We start from the raw sequence: 16,907 nt of genomic DNA on the forward strand, positions 1-16,907 counted from the left end.
AGGTTCCTTCTGGTAGAGTAGTAGCCATCTGCTTTTTACATCTTGGGAGTTCTTTGTTGTATTTTGAATATACAAACTCAGAAGACAACAGACCTCTCTGTTATTAGTTTGACAAATATCTGTAAGCAGGAATTTACTAATACCACTTATTCACTTTGACCTTTATCAAGTATTTTTTCATGTGGCTCTGCTTTATTGCTTATTTGTTATATGTATATTTGGCGAACTAAGTACTTCTCAACCCCTGGCTGTCCCTTGGCCCTGCAAGTCTCATTTCCAAGCACCAGTGCTAGCTCATATACCCAGTCAACTTATGCCCCAGAATATATAGTATTTCTTAAAAATCCTTCATTGATTTTATATAAGAAATAAGAGTTTTCATGGGTTTTTTTTGTGCATTTAAAGCCCTTTACAGTCTTCCTCTAGCCTGTCTTTCTAGAGTGATTTAACTTATTCCATGTTACATGCTCTGCACCCCACTAGCCAAATTGGCCAACTTGTTTCCCTTACTTCATGTTTCACATTTCACCCTTGTGTCTTGGCATGTGCCTGAAATACTTTCCTTCCTCTCTTTTATCTCATGAAACCTCTAGTTCCCCCTCAAGGCTCAGATCAAGTATCGTCTCCTTCCTATCAGTATGGATTTATTTTGTATATATCCTGAACTGATTTATTGTGAGGTATATGCTCCAGGGAAATGTAAACCCCTTAAAGGCAAGTGTTGCCTCGTTTTTATGTCCATGTCTCTCAGTACTTAGCATAGTACTTGGTACAGAGTAGGTGCTTAATAAATACTTGTTCATTGCCTTGTGGAAAGTATCAGTTGGTCAATTTAGTCCATTTTATAAAAGAACTTAATTTTCTCTTCCCCAGGATAAAGAGCATAGGTGTTCCTTGATTTGTGGACGAAAACTGAACTGTGGCCTTCATAGGTGTGAAGAGCCTTGTCACCGGGGAAACTGTCAGACATGTTGGCAAACAAGTGAGTTTCTAATAAATCTATTGTTTCTGATGTTTCTAATACATCAACTTTATAAGTGGTTTACTTGGACATAGACTTTGGAAATTTGGTTTTTGACTGATATTTGTTTAGCTCAATTTGCATTAAGTTGCTGCTTTCATGTGTGTGTGTATATATAATATACACATATGTGTTTATTTTCACTGTTTGGATTTGCTAAGTTTATTTTTAAAAAATTTTTTATTATCACGCATTTATGTTTTCCAGGTTAGCTGTTTTTGATAATAAATAACTTATATGTCTTTATAATATTTGAGTATTTTGATTTTATTCAAATATTTCTTATTGTGTAAAGGAATCATTGAGTTCAATTTGCACTTTCCTATTTTTCAGTGAGTCCCCCACTTGGGTAAGATTTTCACTTTTTGTTCTAGGCTAACGATTCTCTTTCTGATTTTTTCCTTGAGTGCTCTAATTTCATTTTTTATGTCTTAATTTCTTCAGGATTGGGAGGGAGAAGAAAAACACTTAAGTCTCTACTGTGTACCAGGCACTATGTTAAGTGCATAACAAATATTATCTCATTTGATCCAGTCCTTCTTAGAGTCCTTGTTAGCAAAGCCATTTTTTTCTCTGAGGTTCTTCTTGTACTCTTTGTAACTTGTGGGATTACTTTGTTTTGCTTTTACATCTTGGACTTTTCTTATCCCATAAGATTGCTTCATTGTAATCACTGTTTTCTTCTTTTTACTGATATCTCCAACCTCAGTTCCTAGATAGAAACTTTGTGCCAGGGTTAGACTCCACCTCTTGGTGAAGTACACGTGTCCTTTGCAGTCCTGTCCTCAGTCTAGAAGCTGCTGACACTGTTATCAAATGAGATGGCTGGGATTAAGGACTGCCCTCTGCTACCATCTCTGGTTCTGACTCCCTCCTTCTGGTAACCTGACTTCAGCCCCATTTCCATCTCAAGCATCAGTTGTGCTGTGGCTCTGACTTCCCTTAATTCTTATTCTGGTATTTCTTTGGCCCTGAGGGCAGAGCCCTGGGCTCCGGATTTGTGAAACTTTGGACTAGTTTCACGTTTCTCCAGTATCCCCGTTCAGAGCTGCCACAGCCGTTAGATCTCATTTACTAGAAATCCCCTGGCTTTGGCCTCCCCTGGTGTGACCCTTCTACAAATCTGCACAGGCTTTTGGCCACCTTCTTTGCATAACCCTGGGCTAGATAGAGGAGCTTACTACTGTTTGTCTTTGGTCTTCTTGATCATTGTTCCATCTGAGGCCATTTTAGATCTTTGCAGGGACTTTAGTTGGAGAGTTGGACTTCTCCACTTTCTTTACTATATCAAACATTCAAAATTTATTGTTAATGGTACCACCATTCTTAGATCCTCAGAGTCACCCTTGACTTTTTTCTTCCCCTTGTCCCCTATATTCATTCAGTTACCAAGTCCTCTCTTTCTGTCTCCTGATAATCATGCATCTGGCCCCCTTCTTTCCGTTCCTACCTCCTCTATCCCAAATCAAACCCTCTTTATCTTTTTTATGAGTCACTGCATTATTCTCTCTACCTTCAGTCTTACACTTGCCCAATCTATCTTATATACTAGTACCAGATTAATTTTCCTAAGACAGCTGATCATGTCATTGTTTTGTTCAACAACTTTTAGTAACTTCCCAAATAAAGGCCATGTGTCTTAGTCTGGCACTCAAGGCCTTTTATAGCCTGTCCAGCCATGTCTTCATTACTTTCTTGAGCTCCACTCTGCCATGCCCCTGCCTGCATACCTTCTCTTCCCCATCCGTCCCCAGCTTCTCAGATTCCTTTTATGTATTGTTTTCCACCTTTAAAATATAAAGTCCTCAAAGGGAGAAACTGATTTTCTTTTCTACTAATAATTGTATTCCCAGTGCTTAGCATAGTGTCTGGCACATGGTAAGTATGTAATAAATGTTTTTTGACTTGACTTGCTCCAGCCTGCCTTTCTATATCATTTCTCTGCCTAGAATGCCCTTTACCAAAGAATACCTAGTATTCCCAAACTTTCTTACTGAAATATGTAATAATAGATTTCTTATCTGAAATACCCAAACCTGCTCTGTTCATAGAGCCCTTCGTGTCTCAGTAATTTTTTATGGTACCCCTTAGCCAAAAGAAATACCTAACAGTTCCATTTATTAAATAGTTAGTTCCAAACTACCTAATTAGTATTTATGTCTTAACAACATAGTGTTGTTGTTCAGTCTTTTCAGTCATGTCCAACTCTTCATAACCCCCTTTGGGGTTTTCCTGACAAAGATAATGGAGTAGTTTCCTTCTCTAGTTCATTTACAGTTGAGGAAACTGAGGCAAAAAGGGTTAAGTGACTTGCCCACAGTCACATAGCTAGTGAGTGTCTGAGGCCACATTTGAACTCAGGAAGATAGATTAGCCATTCCAGACTCCAGGCCCTGTACTTTATCTGCTGTGTCACCTAGCTACCAACAACCTAGTAGCCATTTGAAAAATAGCACACATAAATTGAAAGGGGAAAAAAACAGTATTTTTATTTCATTCTTAATCATACTTACTTATGCATGAAATGTGTGCACCTGTTCGACGCTGCACAGTTTCTCAAACCTGGCAATCATATTGGGCACAACCACCTTCATTTCATGTTCCACATTGATTTTTGGCAGCCCTTGCATTTTATCACAGGAACAACTGAAAACCCAGCTTTGCAAAGCTGTGAAAGAACTTAAAACCAGACCAATTCTCACATTCAGGGGCATCCTCCAAAGGGATTCAGTGCCATCTAATGTTGACTCTGTTAACTCCCTGGAGTGGTGGTTCTCAAGGCATTGGACAGATATTAAGTGTCACTGCTTCCTCCCAAAGTGTCCCTTGGGCACCTCAGCCTGCAGTTGGGAAGCTATAGCCCTGTGTCTTCATTGCCACTGTTGAAGTTACGGAGGCTTGAGAGCAGAAAGAGACTTAAAGATCATTTAGTCCAGCCCCATCATGTGTCAGAGGAGGAAACTGCAGGCTGGAGTTTGTGGAGTGGCTTGATCAAAGTCACGCAGTAAGACAGTGCTCCAGACACAGATCTGGGTCACCTCACGTGAAACCTCAATCTTGTTTTGTTATGCCATGTATCCTCTTCTTCATATCTTCCAGCTGGAAGTGATCTTTTTCTTTGTATTTCCATAGCATTTTGTTCATATCTGTCATGCTGCCTTTTATTTTGTGTTTTTGCTACTTGTATATGTGTCTTATTTATCATTTCCTGTTAGATAATAGGTTCTTCTGTGGTTAAGAATTCCGTTTGTCACTGCACTTTTAACTGTAGCTATAGCTCAAGAATTATTTGGATGAATGAATGTAGGACATTTCACAAGGCACAAAAGTGCATGATTAATTTACAGATGAATGGGTAGACAGAATTACATCATCAGAGAAGAAAGCAATCACTTTGGGTTAGATAGTATAAGAAGGCTTTAAAAAGGAGGAGGGATTCTGCTGATATATCTTCGCTTTCCTGCATAGCTTCTGACTTAATTTTTCCCAAACTATAGTACATGGAATTTGGGGGCATGCATGGATTGTTTCGATTTTTTGCAATTTTCTAATATCAAATTTAGAGTTTCTGAATCAATGTACATCAATTTAAGATAGATCACATTATCCTCTGATTTGTAAAGTCCCATGGGTTGGGCTGAAACATGAAGAAGTAATGTTTATAAAGTATTGTAGCCAACTTTTGTAGTATTATGTGGTAGAATAATTTTGGCATGGCTCCTTGCTTCTGTAGCTCTAGTTGGTTCTCCTACCTACTCAATTAAAGACTTTACTGAGGTCATGAATTGGAGAACTGACCCTCATCCAGACTATAACTCTGCAAAAGAAGAAAAGCCTCAAGTGGGTGCTGTTACAAGCAGGTAACAGCTATACAATTTGGCAATAATGCTTCTTAAAGCATGTCTATGTTTTGATCTGGCATATGCTAATTAAAAATGATGTTAAAACTCAGAAATATAGTTACGCTTCTCATTTGTGTCTTGTATTTCTGCTGTAGGAAAATGCCTTCTGCATTTCAAAGTTTAAATTGTTGCATTAGTCCAACCACAAATGTATGATTTGTTTATTTGTTAACTACCTGTTACCAAAGAAAAAATATTAATTCTCTATGTACTCTGTGTTTTAGAGACAAGGCTGCCAGGAACAATTTGTCTTTTATTTAACATTCTAAATCTATGCATTTCTTGCTGAGAGAGTGAAATGTCCTAACTGTCATAGTGTTCCCTGATCTCTATCCCAAGACAATTTGAGGTAACACTTATAGAAGTCTTGAACAAGGAAAAGGTCACAATATATTAAAACACAGTTTTGGGATCAGCATTCTAGAATAATATTCACTTAACCTTCTACTAAAACTACTCTACCTACTGAACTCCTTTCTTTATTGATAGGGCTTCCTCCTTATGATCAATATTCTAGTCGTTGGGGCACTTGGTAGCACTGTGGATAGAGCAGCGGCCCTGCAGTCAGGAGGACCTGAGTTCAAATCTAGCCTCAGACCCTTGACACTTACTAGCTGTGTGACCCTGGGCAAGTCACTTAATCCCAATTGCCTTTCCTCCCTCCAAAAAAATTATATATATATTCTAATCCTTTCTGAATGTGGAGGGCATTGCCCTTAGGTAGGTCATAAGCTTATCCCCAAAGGGATGGGGAACGCATTGATCTTACTAGACAGAATAATACTTTTTGTTCCAACTTTGGTTACTACCTATAATCCATTTTCCAAAAGACTTAATTTGTATTTTTATACTTGACCCTTTATACAGTTTCATAAGTGAAAAGTCTGGAAAAGACCTAGAGAAATATTAATTTCTTAATATTTTCAGTTGAACTAACAAAGGGAAGTTTTTGTTAATATGCCTCCATACTGTGATTTAAACTAATTACTCTGTCCATTTTTGTGTCTTTGTGAAATAATTTGGGTACACATTTATTTTTTGCCAGATACACTGAAAAGAATGATTAGTTACCTGGATAAAGTTTATAATGGAACACATTTTTAACTCAGTCTGCTGGTTGGTTTATTCCCTTAACATTCAAAAGCCCTTCAAAAAAAATTACCACAAAATATATGAATTGTGCTGCCATAGTAGTTGTTTTATTTTTTCTGCTGCCTCAGGTTTTGATGAATTAACATGCTATTGTGGAGAGTCAGTGATTTTCCCTCCGGTTCCTTGTGGTACAAAGCCCCCAGAGTGTAAAAACACATGTACAAGACTCCATGAATGTGATCATCCTGGTGAGTTCCTATAAATGTATTTTTATTTGAACTTTATGAACTATAAATGAATCACATTTACCCCTATTACTTGTATGTATTTCTTGTTCTCTTTAATAGATTGCACTTCACAATTACCACTTAACATAGTATGGCAGATTGTATAGTCTCTTCCATATTAGACATATTTAGAAATCGTGTTTACTTTAGGACTGTAAAAGTTTATTTGTGAAATACATTGGAGCTTATTTCTCTGACTCTTAGGCCTAGTGTCTGAAAAAGAAATTACCAGTCCTTAAAATGCAGCATTACAAGTCATCTATGCTGCTCTAGTTTGCCAGTGGACCTTTCTTATACTACCATGGTTTTAAAAAATGCTCTTTGAATACCTTTAAAATATTTTTGCTTTCCCCCACTATCAGTGCTTACCTCTTTCAGGTAAGTTTATAGCTGCAGCGTTCAGTATATCAGTAGTATTGGTTTGGAAGTCAGATGACCTATGTGGTGTTAGCCCTTCCTAACTTAGTCCCATGCTACCTTTCCAGGCTTCTTATCATCCCCTATTCAGTAACCTGGTGGAGAGTTGGAAGAGAGGAGGTGGGAACGATAGTTCCTTCACTGCCTTGTTTCTGCATTTCTCTAGATGAATTAGGGCAGGGTGTTGATTTTCTCTGTACTCCTTTCCTTTCCCCCTTAAACTAAGCTTTTTCTACTTCTATGGCATTTATTGATTTCTTTATATGATTATCATTTCATGAGAAAATAACTTACAACCTCTGATTTTAAAAGATATAAACAATATACAGGATATAAGATTTATATGTGTGTAATTCTTTTTATAAAAATCTTTCCTTATTTTCTCTTTGTTTTAATACAGTATTCCATTCTTGTCATAGTGAGGTGAAATGCCCCCCTTGTACTTACCTTACTCAGAAGTGGTGCATGGGCAAACATGAGGTAAGTTTTGTCTTCCCAGTTGTTGATAGTAGTTAATAGCGGTCATTGCCAGAAATGCTGAGCTAAAGCTCAATTATTTGTTTTCTAGCTCAGCTACTTAAAATCTATACAGTCTTGGACAAATTCACTTAATTTTCTGGGCCTCATTTACTTTATTTAAAAAAAAATGTATGACTTCTGAGGTTCCTTCCAGCTATAAATCTGTGATCCAATGATTTTTTCATATTCAGTTTTATCTTCTGGTAGCTCAGTGGTCTAGCTTCTTTTGGGTCCTCTCTTCATAGTGTGCCTACTCTCCCTTCCAGGTTGGTATTATCTGCAAATTTGATATACATGCCACCATCTATGATTTTTTTTCCAAGTCATTAACAAAAATGGTAATGCAACTCACAGCCAAGGACATATAGGCATCTTTCTATTGTTTGTGCAAAGCATGAGGAAAAACTATCTATATCATTCCTAGGCACATTAGATAGAGTGCTGAACTGGGAGTCAGGAAGATCTGAGTTCAAATCCTGCCTCACACACTTATTAGTTGTGTGACCCATGGCAAGTGAACTTAACTTCTCGGCCTTAGTTTCCTCAACTCTAAAGTGGGAATAATAATGCCTACCTCACAGAGTTGTTGTGAAGATCAAATAAAATAACATGCAAAGTGCTTAACAAACCTTCAAATGCTATATAAATACCTTTCTAAAAGGTAACCTTTCCCAAAAACATTATGAGGTGGTTTTGATATTACCTGTTCTTTTTTTTTTCCTTTTCTTTTAGGCAATTGGGGTTAAGTGACTTACCCAGGGTTACACAGCTAGTAAGTGTCAAGTGTTTGGTCTGAGGCTGGATTTGACCTCAGGTCCTCCTGACTTTAGGGCCGGTGCTCTATCCACTGCGCCACCTAGCTGCCCCCAATATTACCTGTTCTTGATGAAGCCATTCTTTTTGAATTCACCAGCTTCTTCCCAAACCTAGATTCCCCCCTAAAGTCTTGTCACAGCATTCTTGGTCTAGAAGAGATAGCATGTGAAACATTCTGAAATGTCTGATCCTTACTTAAAACAATGACAATACTGTGACAGAATTCTGAGGAATGTGTCCAGAATTCACTGTGGTCACTTCTGCTACAATCATGTGGGTCAAACTACCACTACCACAACCCTCCAGATCTTGGTGGGGATGGCCAGGACCCTCACCTAAGAGCTCGTGAATAGTAACCCTCCCAAGGCTAATGGCTCAGCTCGAGTTTTGTGCCCACAGCCTTCCTCCAGAGGAGCAGCCCTTGTGGAAGTGTGACCGGATAGCTGACCCCTTAGCAGCCATAGCTTTTGGAGGACCCAGAAAAGAAAGTTCTCAGCACAAAAATCCTTGGCATTGTCAAGTGGTTCAACATCAAAAACTGGCATAGTTTTTATCAGTAGGAATGATATTTAAAAAGATGCATTACCGCTTTTCCAGGGCCCCTTAAGGACCTTTTCATCTGCCCTGAAGCTGAGGCCTCTGCTACTTATTGTCTCCCAGTTGTGAAGGCAGCTGTCTTGTACTTTCTTTTGTATCCCTGTGTTATTTGCACATGTGAAAACTTAATAAATGTATTTTCATTTGTGCATGAAAAGGAACAGAATAGCTGAAAGGAGTGATGGAATAGCATTAAAATATATTAAGATTGAGGCAGCTAGGTGGCACAGTAGATAGAGCACCAGCCCTGAAGTCAGGAGGACCTGAGTTCAAATCCAGCCTGAGACCAAACACTTGACATTTACTAGCTGTGTGACCCTGGGCAAGTCACTTAACCCCGATTGCCATAAGAATAATAATAATAAATATATTAAGAGGGCAGCGAGGTAGTGCCAGTGGCAGCAGTGGATGGAGTACCAGACCCAGAGCAGGAAAACCTGAGTTCACATTTGTCCTTAGACACTAGCTGTGTGATCCTAGGCAAGTCACTTAGCCCTGTTTGCTTCAGTTTCCTCATCTGAAAAATGAGCTGAGGAAGGAAATGGCAAACCACTTCAGTATCTTTGCCAAGAAAACTTCAGATGGGTTCATGAAGAATCAGACACTCCTGAAAAACAATTAAATAACAACTATTAAAAGGATATGCCTCAGCTGAGGGAATCTAGGGACTTACCTACTTAGCTTTGGCTTTAGCTTTCAGAGTTTTAGCATTCCTGACACTCTTTTTATAGGACACTGCCACACTTGTCTGTTAATCCTCCACTACCATCTACTACCTACACTTGCTTCTGTTTTCCTAACAGGTCCCTTTAAAGCATAAGGAAAAATTCACAGTGCATCGACAGCAGTCTTTTTAGACAAGTCCCTTTCTTCATCTTTGTGTCTTTGTAATTTTATATTTGAATGGTTTCCATTCCTTCTGGGCTGATTTTTATTTTCCTCAAGATTTCAGTTCTTAGGATCCTGCCTATTCTTCTGAACCTTTTAAAATTTGCTTTCCTAAAATCAAGAGTGCCCAGATTTCCTTCTTCCTAACATAAATTCTAAAATAGCACAGTCACTTTTTCTTAACGTTCCTGTCATTTCTTCTTCAACAACCAGTTCTTCCTTGATTATGAGAATCAGATCCTGAATTGTGGAGGAAGTTGTTTTTTTTTCCTTCTTTTCTTTTTTTTAAAATTAATTTATTTTGAATTATCAACAATCACGTCCATAAGCTTTTGAGTTTTAAATTTTTCTCCCCTTCCCTCCCCACCTCTCTCCCCAAGACGGCGCGCAATCTGATAGAGGCTATACATATGTGGAGGAAGTTTTTAAGGGAAGCTATTAATTCAGCTGCTATGCTTTAGTCAGTAAAGTTAGATGCTGAGACCAGTGGTCTTCAAACTTTGAGGGTGCACCCTTATTTGTAAAAAAAAAAAACTTGTACATACACATATCTCTCCTTCCCCAGTTTCCTTCAAGGTTCAGTTTTTACATAAAGCCTTTCCTGACCTCCCCCCAGCAATTAGTATATTCTCCCTAAATTGTCTTGTATCTATTTTGCACATAACTGGATATATCCTTTCCTCTACACACATGCAGACATCTCCACTGTTATTTTCAGGTTGAGAAATAGCTGCCACAGTACCTCTCCACAGGGAGGGTCACTATCCAGCACTATTTGTCTCACTTCTCTATTCTTTACTGTATCTTTCTCCTGACAGCACTTACGGATATTCGTCATTTCTTATAATTCAGGAAGCCACTTCTTGAAGGAGATCCAACTTCCTCTTTTCTGGGAAGAGCCTTATATCTATTGCTTCACTCCAAATGTTCTGTGGTCTTCACCCTTTTTTGCTCTTATATCCTTTTGCCTTCCAGTTTCCTGACACAGGTCAGGATTCCCCACTGGCTTTTCAAATCCTTTTTCTTTTATTGCGAAGGTCTTTTTCCTCTTTTTAAAGGAACACTTGGTAATCTTATGAGTGAGAAAGTATTCCTCCAGCCCTTTTACCTTCTGTTATGGGAAGAAAAGTAATGTGTATTTTGAGCATAGATAGAAGTTACTTGGCTGTAGCAAAAAAGTAAGCACCATGAACTCTGCAAGTTAAGGGGTTGACAAATGGTAATGAATGGTCAACACCCCATAGTGTGGATTACTATGATCAAATTTTCCAGAGTTGGCTTCTACTCTGTTCTTTTTTCTGGGCAAAACTTATTGATTTATATCAATATGCATTCTATATTGAGGGATGATTTCTAGGCATCAATTAGTTTATGTGGACAGATAAAATGCTATTTCCTTCCCAGCCCCTAAGCCACCTCATTTTATAGGTTATGGAAGGATATGTATATCCCATAATATGTTACAGATAGTCATAAGGATGGATGCCTTTACTAACTTTGGACACTATTAAGTCTGCCTTACTATCAGAGCTATGGGTGTGTCTTGACACATAAAAAATAAGGAAAATATTAACTTGTTGTTTATCTAGGTGTTAACATGGACTGAAATGGGAAGTTTGTTTTGATAGTAGCAGTTCTTAAGATCTTATAAAAAAATAATTACTTTATTCATTATTAATAATTGTCCATTTTTGAAAGATCATGACCCAAATAACATTGACTTTTCTTTTTAAATTAATTTTCCATTTCAGCATAATTTTTGTGTCCTTTCTAGATACGATACAACATTCCTTGTCATCTAACTGAAATCTCTTGTGGACTTCTCTGCAATCAAATGTTAAAATGTGGAATGCATAAATGTAAAAGGATTTGTCACAAAGGAGAGTGTCTTATAGATGAGGTCTGCAAACAGCCTTGTACAATTGCTAGAATTGACTGTAATCATCCTTGTATGGCTTTGTGCCATCCATCTTCACCTTGCCCTATGAATTCTTGTAAAGCAAAGGTAGGTAAGCCAATTAATAGAAAAAACTTTGTTGGCAGTTGTACTACTATTTTATTATCCTAAAATAGTCATCCACCATAATGTTACTTGCTACCTGTTTTGGAGGTGCTCTCACGACCATTTTGAATTCACTTCTGTGTTTGGCCACTTCTGTCAGCACACTCTGATTTGGGATCTTCTCTTCCTCTTCTACTCTATAATTTTCCCAACTGTTTTCTGTCAAAACTCAGTGTCTTCCTGTCTCTCTCTGTATACCTGAATGAAGATGCCTTCTTTAGACTTGGTGGACATGAACAAAATGCATGGAGACAGGAATGAGCATGTGATATGGGGACAGTAAGGACACTGAGCTGAATAAAATGGAAGGGATGCTTTGGAGAATGTCAAGAGGTAAGGTTAGAAAACTATGGGAAAATAATTGTCCTGATCATAGGATCTCTCTCTCTTTCTCCTTGGATAACCTAGTATTCCCTCAGGTCCAAAAAGTCCGCAGTCAAACTCCTTAATTTCTTTTCTTAACCAGCTGCCTCTAACCATTTTTTTCTCATTGCTATTAGTGATACTAGTATTTCAATCTCCCAAAGCAAAAATCTGCAGTGATATTTGACTCACTCCTCTTCTCTTTTAATATTGTGGATCATTCTGCTGTTAGGAAATGATCTAGGATAACTTTTCTCTGTCTGAAACAAATGGATGATCCATCTAGTTAACCAGTCTGAAATTTTTTTTATTTTATTAATTTATTTTATTTATCAACAATCACTTCCATATGCTTTTGAGTTGAAAATTTTTCTCCCCCCCACCCTCCCCCAAGACAGCACACAATCTGATATAGGCTTTACATTTACATTCCCATTAAACATATTTTCACATTAGTGAAGTTGTAAGTAAAAATTAAAACCAATAGGAGGAACCATCAGAAAGATGAAACAAAACTGAACAGAACGTAAAAATAAGTGATAGCGATTCGACTTCCATAGTTCTTTCTTTGGATGTAGACAGCATTATCCATCCCGAGGCCTCTGGAGATGTCTTAGATCTTCGTAATACTGAGAAGGGTTCAGTTTAACAATATTAGTCATCGCATAACATGGCTGTTATTGTGTACAAAGTCCTCTTGGTTCTGCTCACTTCACTCAGCATCAGACCATATAAGTCTTTCCAGGTTTTTCTGAAGTCAGCCTGTTCATCATTTCTCATAGCACAGTAGTATTCCATTACATTCATATACCACAACTTGCTCAGCCATTCCCCAATTGATGGGCATCCTCTCAATGAAATTTTTTTCTAAGGTGTAAATAAATTTCACTTCAGATTTGATGGAGGGCCTCAATTGGCTACCGTTAGGACCTTTCAGCATGAGAGGGAAAGATCAATAATTGTAGTCTGAGGATCTAGGCATGAAATTCATGAACATCCACTTTGTAGAAGAAAAAAGGAAAGAGTTTAATGCTAAATAGACTTGATGCCCAAAAACCTGGAAATATGAAATTAGTCAATAAATGTGAATTAGGGAAGAAAGATTCATTCCTGTTTCAGAGAAGAATAGAGATAACTGTATCACTATAGAGTTGTAGTTTTTTGTAACATGCCCATTCTTACTATTTTTCCCTAAAGTTTCTAGTTGTAAAAACCTTTAGAAAACTTCATTGAAAGTTATATGCTTCTTTAAGGTCAGGAGGGGCAGAAGAGAAGGTAAAAAATTATTGGGCCTGGGAGGAGAAGAACTGAGATGGAAGAATGGGTAGTGGTAGAAAAGAGCACATTGACCCAAGACCTAGCAGTGACCCATGGGCTTATCACTGGTATAATGGCCTTTTCTATCAGCCCTCTCCTGGGTCTTTTTAATGTCCCTCAGCTTTGCCCCTTCCTTTCCTTCTCAATACCACTACCCTTTTCTAAGCCTTAATGATCAGATCCTTCACTTACCATGACATTTCTAACTAGTCTTACTGCTTCTTATGTCTCCTCTCCTATTTTCATCTTATTACTCCTCTGCCCAAGAACCTGTGGTGGGTGATTGTAGTATCAAGTTCCAACTTTTCTTCCTGGCTTTCAAAGTCTTTTGTAATTCAGCTATCCAAGTTTATCTTGTACTTAATTTTGAAGTGTTGGAACAGACCTTAAGTATCATAAAGTCCAGTTCTTTCACTGTATCGATGAAGAAACTGAGGCCTAGAGAGGTAAAGTTATTTGCCCAAAGATTCATAGACAGTTAGTAGCAAGCTTTCAGTTAGAATTCAGGTTTCTTTCTCCCATTGTTTTTTCTGCTTCATCAGACTCCCTCCTTATATGCTATTTATAGCATCTTCCAGATGTTTCTGTTACTGTTGGAGGCACCACCATCCTTACCATTAATTCATGTTTGTATCCTCTGAGTCATCTCCGTCTCCCTGTCACTGTCCCTTGTACCACATAGCTAATGATTTGCTAAATCTTGCCAGTTCTACCTTTATATCATCTCACCTTCAACTCCTTTTCTCCTTCTGAAGTATTGCAGTTTCCTCTGAATTAGCCTCTGTGCCACAATTGTGGCTCTGTTTTCATCAATCTGGCTTCCACACATCTGCCATAATGTTCTTCTAAAGCACAAATGTTAGAATGTCACTCCCTTGCTCAGTAACCTTCAGTGGCTCCCTCTTGCCTCAAGGATCAGATACAAACTGTTGTTTGATATTTAATATCTTTCACAACTTTGCTGCAGCCTAGATTTTTAGATTAAATGCACATTTTGTGCTCTCTACTGTCTAGCAAAGCTGGCCCTGCTGTTCTTCACTTACAGTATTCCATAGCCTGTTCTTGTACCATTGCACAGGCCGTCCCCTATTTCTGGAATGCACTTCTTCTGGAATATACTTCTTCCTCACATCTATACTTTATATTTGTACATGTTTCATTTTCAAGCTTACATTCCACTAAAAAGAGCTGCTAAGTATATAGCTACAAGTGTCTCCCATGCTGAAATTAAATTACATTTGTATTCTTTGTATTTTGAATTTGCTGATTTGTGTACATTTTGTTTCCCTTGATAGATTGTAAGCTCTTTGTGGGCAGGGATAATTTCATTTTTGTTTTTGTATTCCCAAATACCTAGCACAGGACTTTGGCCCCTAGTAGGCACTTAATGCTTTCTGATTGATCTGTTTACAGTTATTCATTTTATCTTGCCAATTAAATGATGTTTGGGGTCAGTGACTGTCCTTTGTTTATTTTCCATGGTCCATTCTGCAATGTTGGGAATCACTCAGTAAACTGTTGAGTAAGTCTCATTTATTGATGTGGATTGAACTAATGTTGAAATTTTATACCAAGTAGACTTTCTCAATCCGGTTATTTTTAAAGCAATTTTAAATCTTATAGGAGGTAAAATTATCTTTAAAATCATTATCTCCATTTTGCAAATGAAGAAACTAAAGATCAAGAACAAGGAGATTATGCATGGTTAAAAAATGACAGATGTAATGTCATAAAAAACTAAGCTAGAGAGGGTTGAAGCTCTAGAAACTGGAATTGCATGGTATTCAGGCTGATGCTGATGTCACTTGTGGCTTTCTGTGCTGACGATTGATGGATTGTAATATAATTGTAGGTGGAGCTACAGTGTGAATGTGGAAGAAGAAAGGAGACCATGGTTTGCTCTGAGGCATCTAGTACCTATCAGAGGTTGGTGCTATCCAGCTTTCCCTTCTCCCCAAATTGTCACAATCTGAATAATACCTCTCAGTTTTCAAAGTGGTTTCTCTCATTTCACTTTATTCTCTCATAACACTGAAAAAGTCCATAATATCCCACTTTATAGATGAGAGTGAAGGGTAGACAGAATACATGACCTTAAAATCCCACTGCTCTTTGGCAGTAGAGGTAGGATTGAGACTTTGGCTTTTGGACTTCACCCCGTGGTCACCTGCCATATTAAAGCCCCAGCTAGCCATGGGTGAAGAGAAGGAGCCCTTCATTCTCTCTTAGGCTTTAGAAGCCTCCAGGCGTGGAAGGTGGAGATGATCAAATTGAAATTCTAGAGCAGAGCTGGAGAGGCAAGTGAGACAGGCAGGAGGCTTGACTGGATAAGGCTTCAAGATCTAACAGTAGACCCCAGTCTTTTGGCTGATGTTCTTTGCACTGAATTATGCTGGGGGTAAAATTAATCTTTATCTTATAGACCTTCATTTATCTCATAATTGTGTGCACAGTCCTATGTTAGAGAAGGCTAGAGTATGGGGATGCAAAGAAGGTTAAGTGAGGGTAGAACTCAGTCTAATTGGGGAAATAAAACTAATAAATACCATGGAAATAATGAGAGTGTGATACCAAGCACTTTGTAATCAAATGCTAATAGTAAATAATAAGTGCAGAGAGATCAGTTAGTTCTTAATATTGCTACAAAAGAGTTTCCTATGGCCCATTGTGTTTGCGATAAAATAATTAATGTTTTGAGAGTTTTCAAAGGACACAGTGATAGCAACTATGAAGATTATTTTCTGGAGGACAAGAAAACCTTGTGGGTTCAGGCTGCTTTGGCTCTTGATTCATTAATTTTGCATAAAGGCAATATAGGTTAAGTAGCTACACATCCTTCATTACATTTTTATGAGAGAGGCAACCAAACCCGAAGCAACCTGATAGGGACTTTTTTTTTTTAAAGAAAACAGGTTTCACTGCTGTCCGTGGTGATAATGGAATGGTCAGTAAACATTTATTAAGCATCTGCTTTGTGCCAGGCATGGTGCTAAATGCTGGAGATATAAAGAAGATAATATATAGAGGTTTTATCATATGGAGTTTTATCCCTCCAAGTTAAATTGTACTCTAGCTCTTAAATATGATGTGCACCATGAAAGATCACAAAGAAGAAACATTTACTGATAGATTAGAGGTGGAGAAAGGCCAGGACTCAGAAAGGTTTTTTTCCTGGGTGGACAGGGTGGACAGCAGCAGAGACTGAAATCTGATATCTGCCAGAGACAGAAAGGATGTCCTAGTTTGTCAGTATCTAATTGACAAGATGAATCTTTGAGTAAGTGTAAGGAAATGAGTTCAGTGCTAAGGGAATTTGGGTTTGTGGCTGTTTAATTCTGGGTTTGTGAAAGGGGAACTGGAAGAGAATTGGAATCTGATTGTGAATGGGTGGGGCAGAGTCAGTTTGTGGGTGATTTTTTAGGGTCTTGAGAATCAAAATAATGTGGAATATGGGTTTGTAGTGTAGCATCTTTGTTATTCCAGTGAAAATGAATCATGACTTATGTGTGTGAGATTGACTCTAAATGGTTACAATTTTGTTTGAGTCTAGAGCTTTTTTAAGGGGTCCCTTACAAATACACAAGTATGTATTACTAATCTTCTTGCTTCTCCTGATTGTTGGTCCA

General features: G+C 38.0%; 1 protein-coding gene across 3 annotated transcripts in view; it reads left to right on the forward strand.

Annotated features, from left to right (window-relative positions):
- NFX1 (nuclear transcription factor, X-box binding 1) overlaps window positions 1-16,907 on the forward strand; it is a 78,266-nt gene that overhangs the window by 44,994 nt on the left and 16,365 nt on the right. For 2 of the 3 annotated variants that reach the window (XM_020967359.2, XM_078152990.1), the window contains exons 13-17: window positions 874-982; window positions 6,144-6,263; window positions 7,120-7,199; window positions 11,314-11,544; window positions 15,134-15,207. In XM_020967359.2, the coding sequence (XP_020823018.1) occupies window positions 874-982; window positions 6,144-6,263; window positions 7,120-7,199; window positions 11,314-11,544; window positions 15,134-15,207 (614 nt within the window). The remainder of the gene's footprint in view (window positions 1-873; window positions 983-6,143; window positions 6,264-7,119; window positions 7,200-11,313; window positions 11,545-15,133; window positions 15,208-16,907) is intronic. The other variant, XR_002320797.2, reaches the window with a different exon arrangement.

The sequence above is a fragment of the Phascolarctos cinereus genome, unplaced genomic scaffold (assembly GCF_003287225.1).
Source record: "Phascolarctos cinereus isolate Bilbo 61053 unplaced genomic scaffold, phaCin_HiC Scaffold_4;HRSCAF=312, whole genome shotgun sequence".
In the NCBI taxonomy this organism is placed as follows: domain Eukaryota; kingdom Metazoa; phylum Chordata; class Mammalia; order Diprotodontia; family Phascolarctidae; genus Phascolarctos; species Phascolarctos cinereus.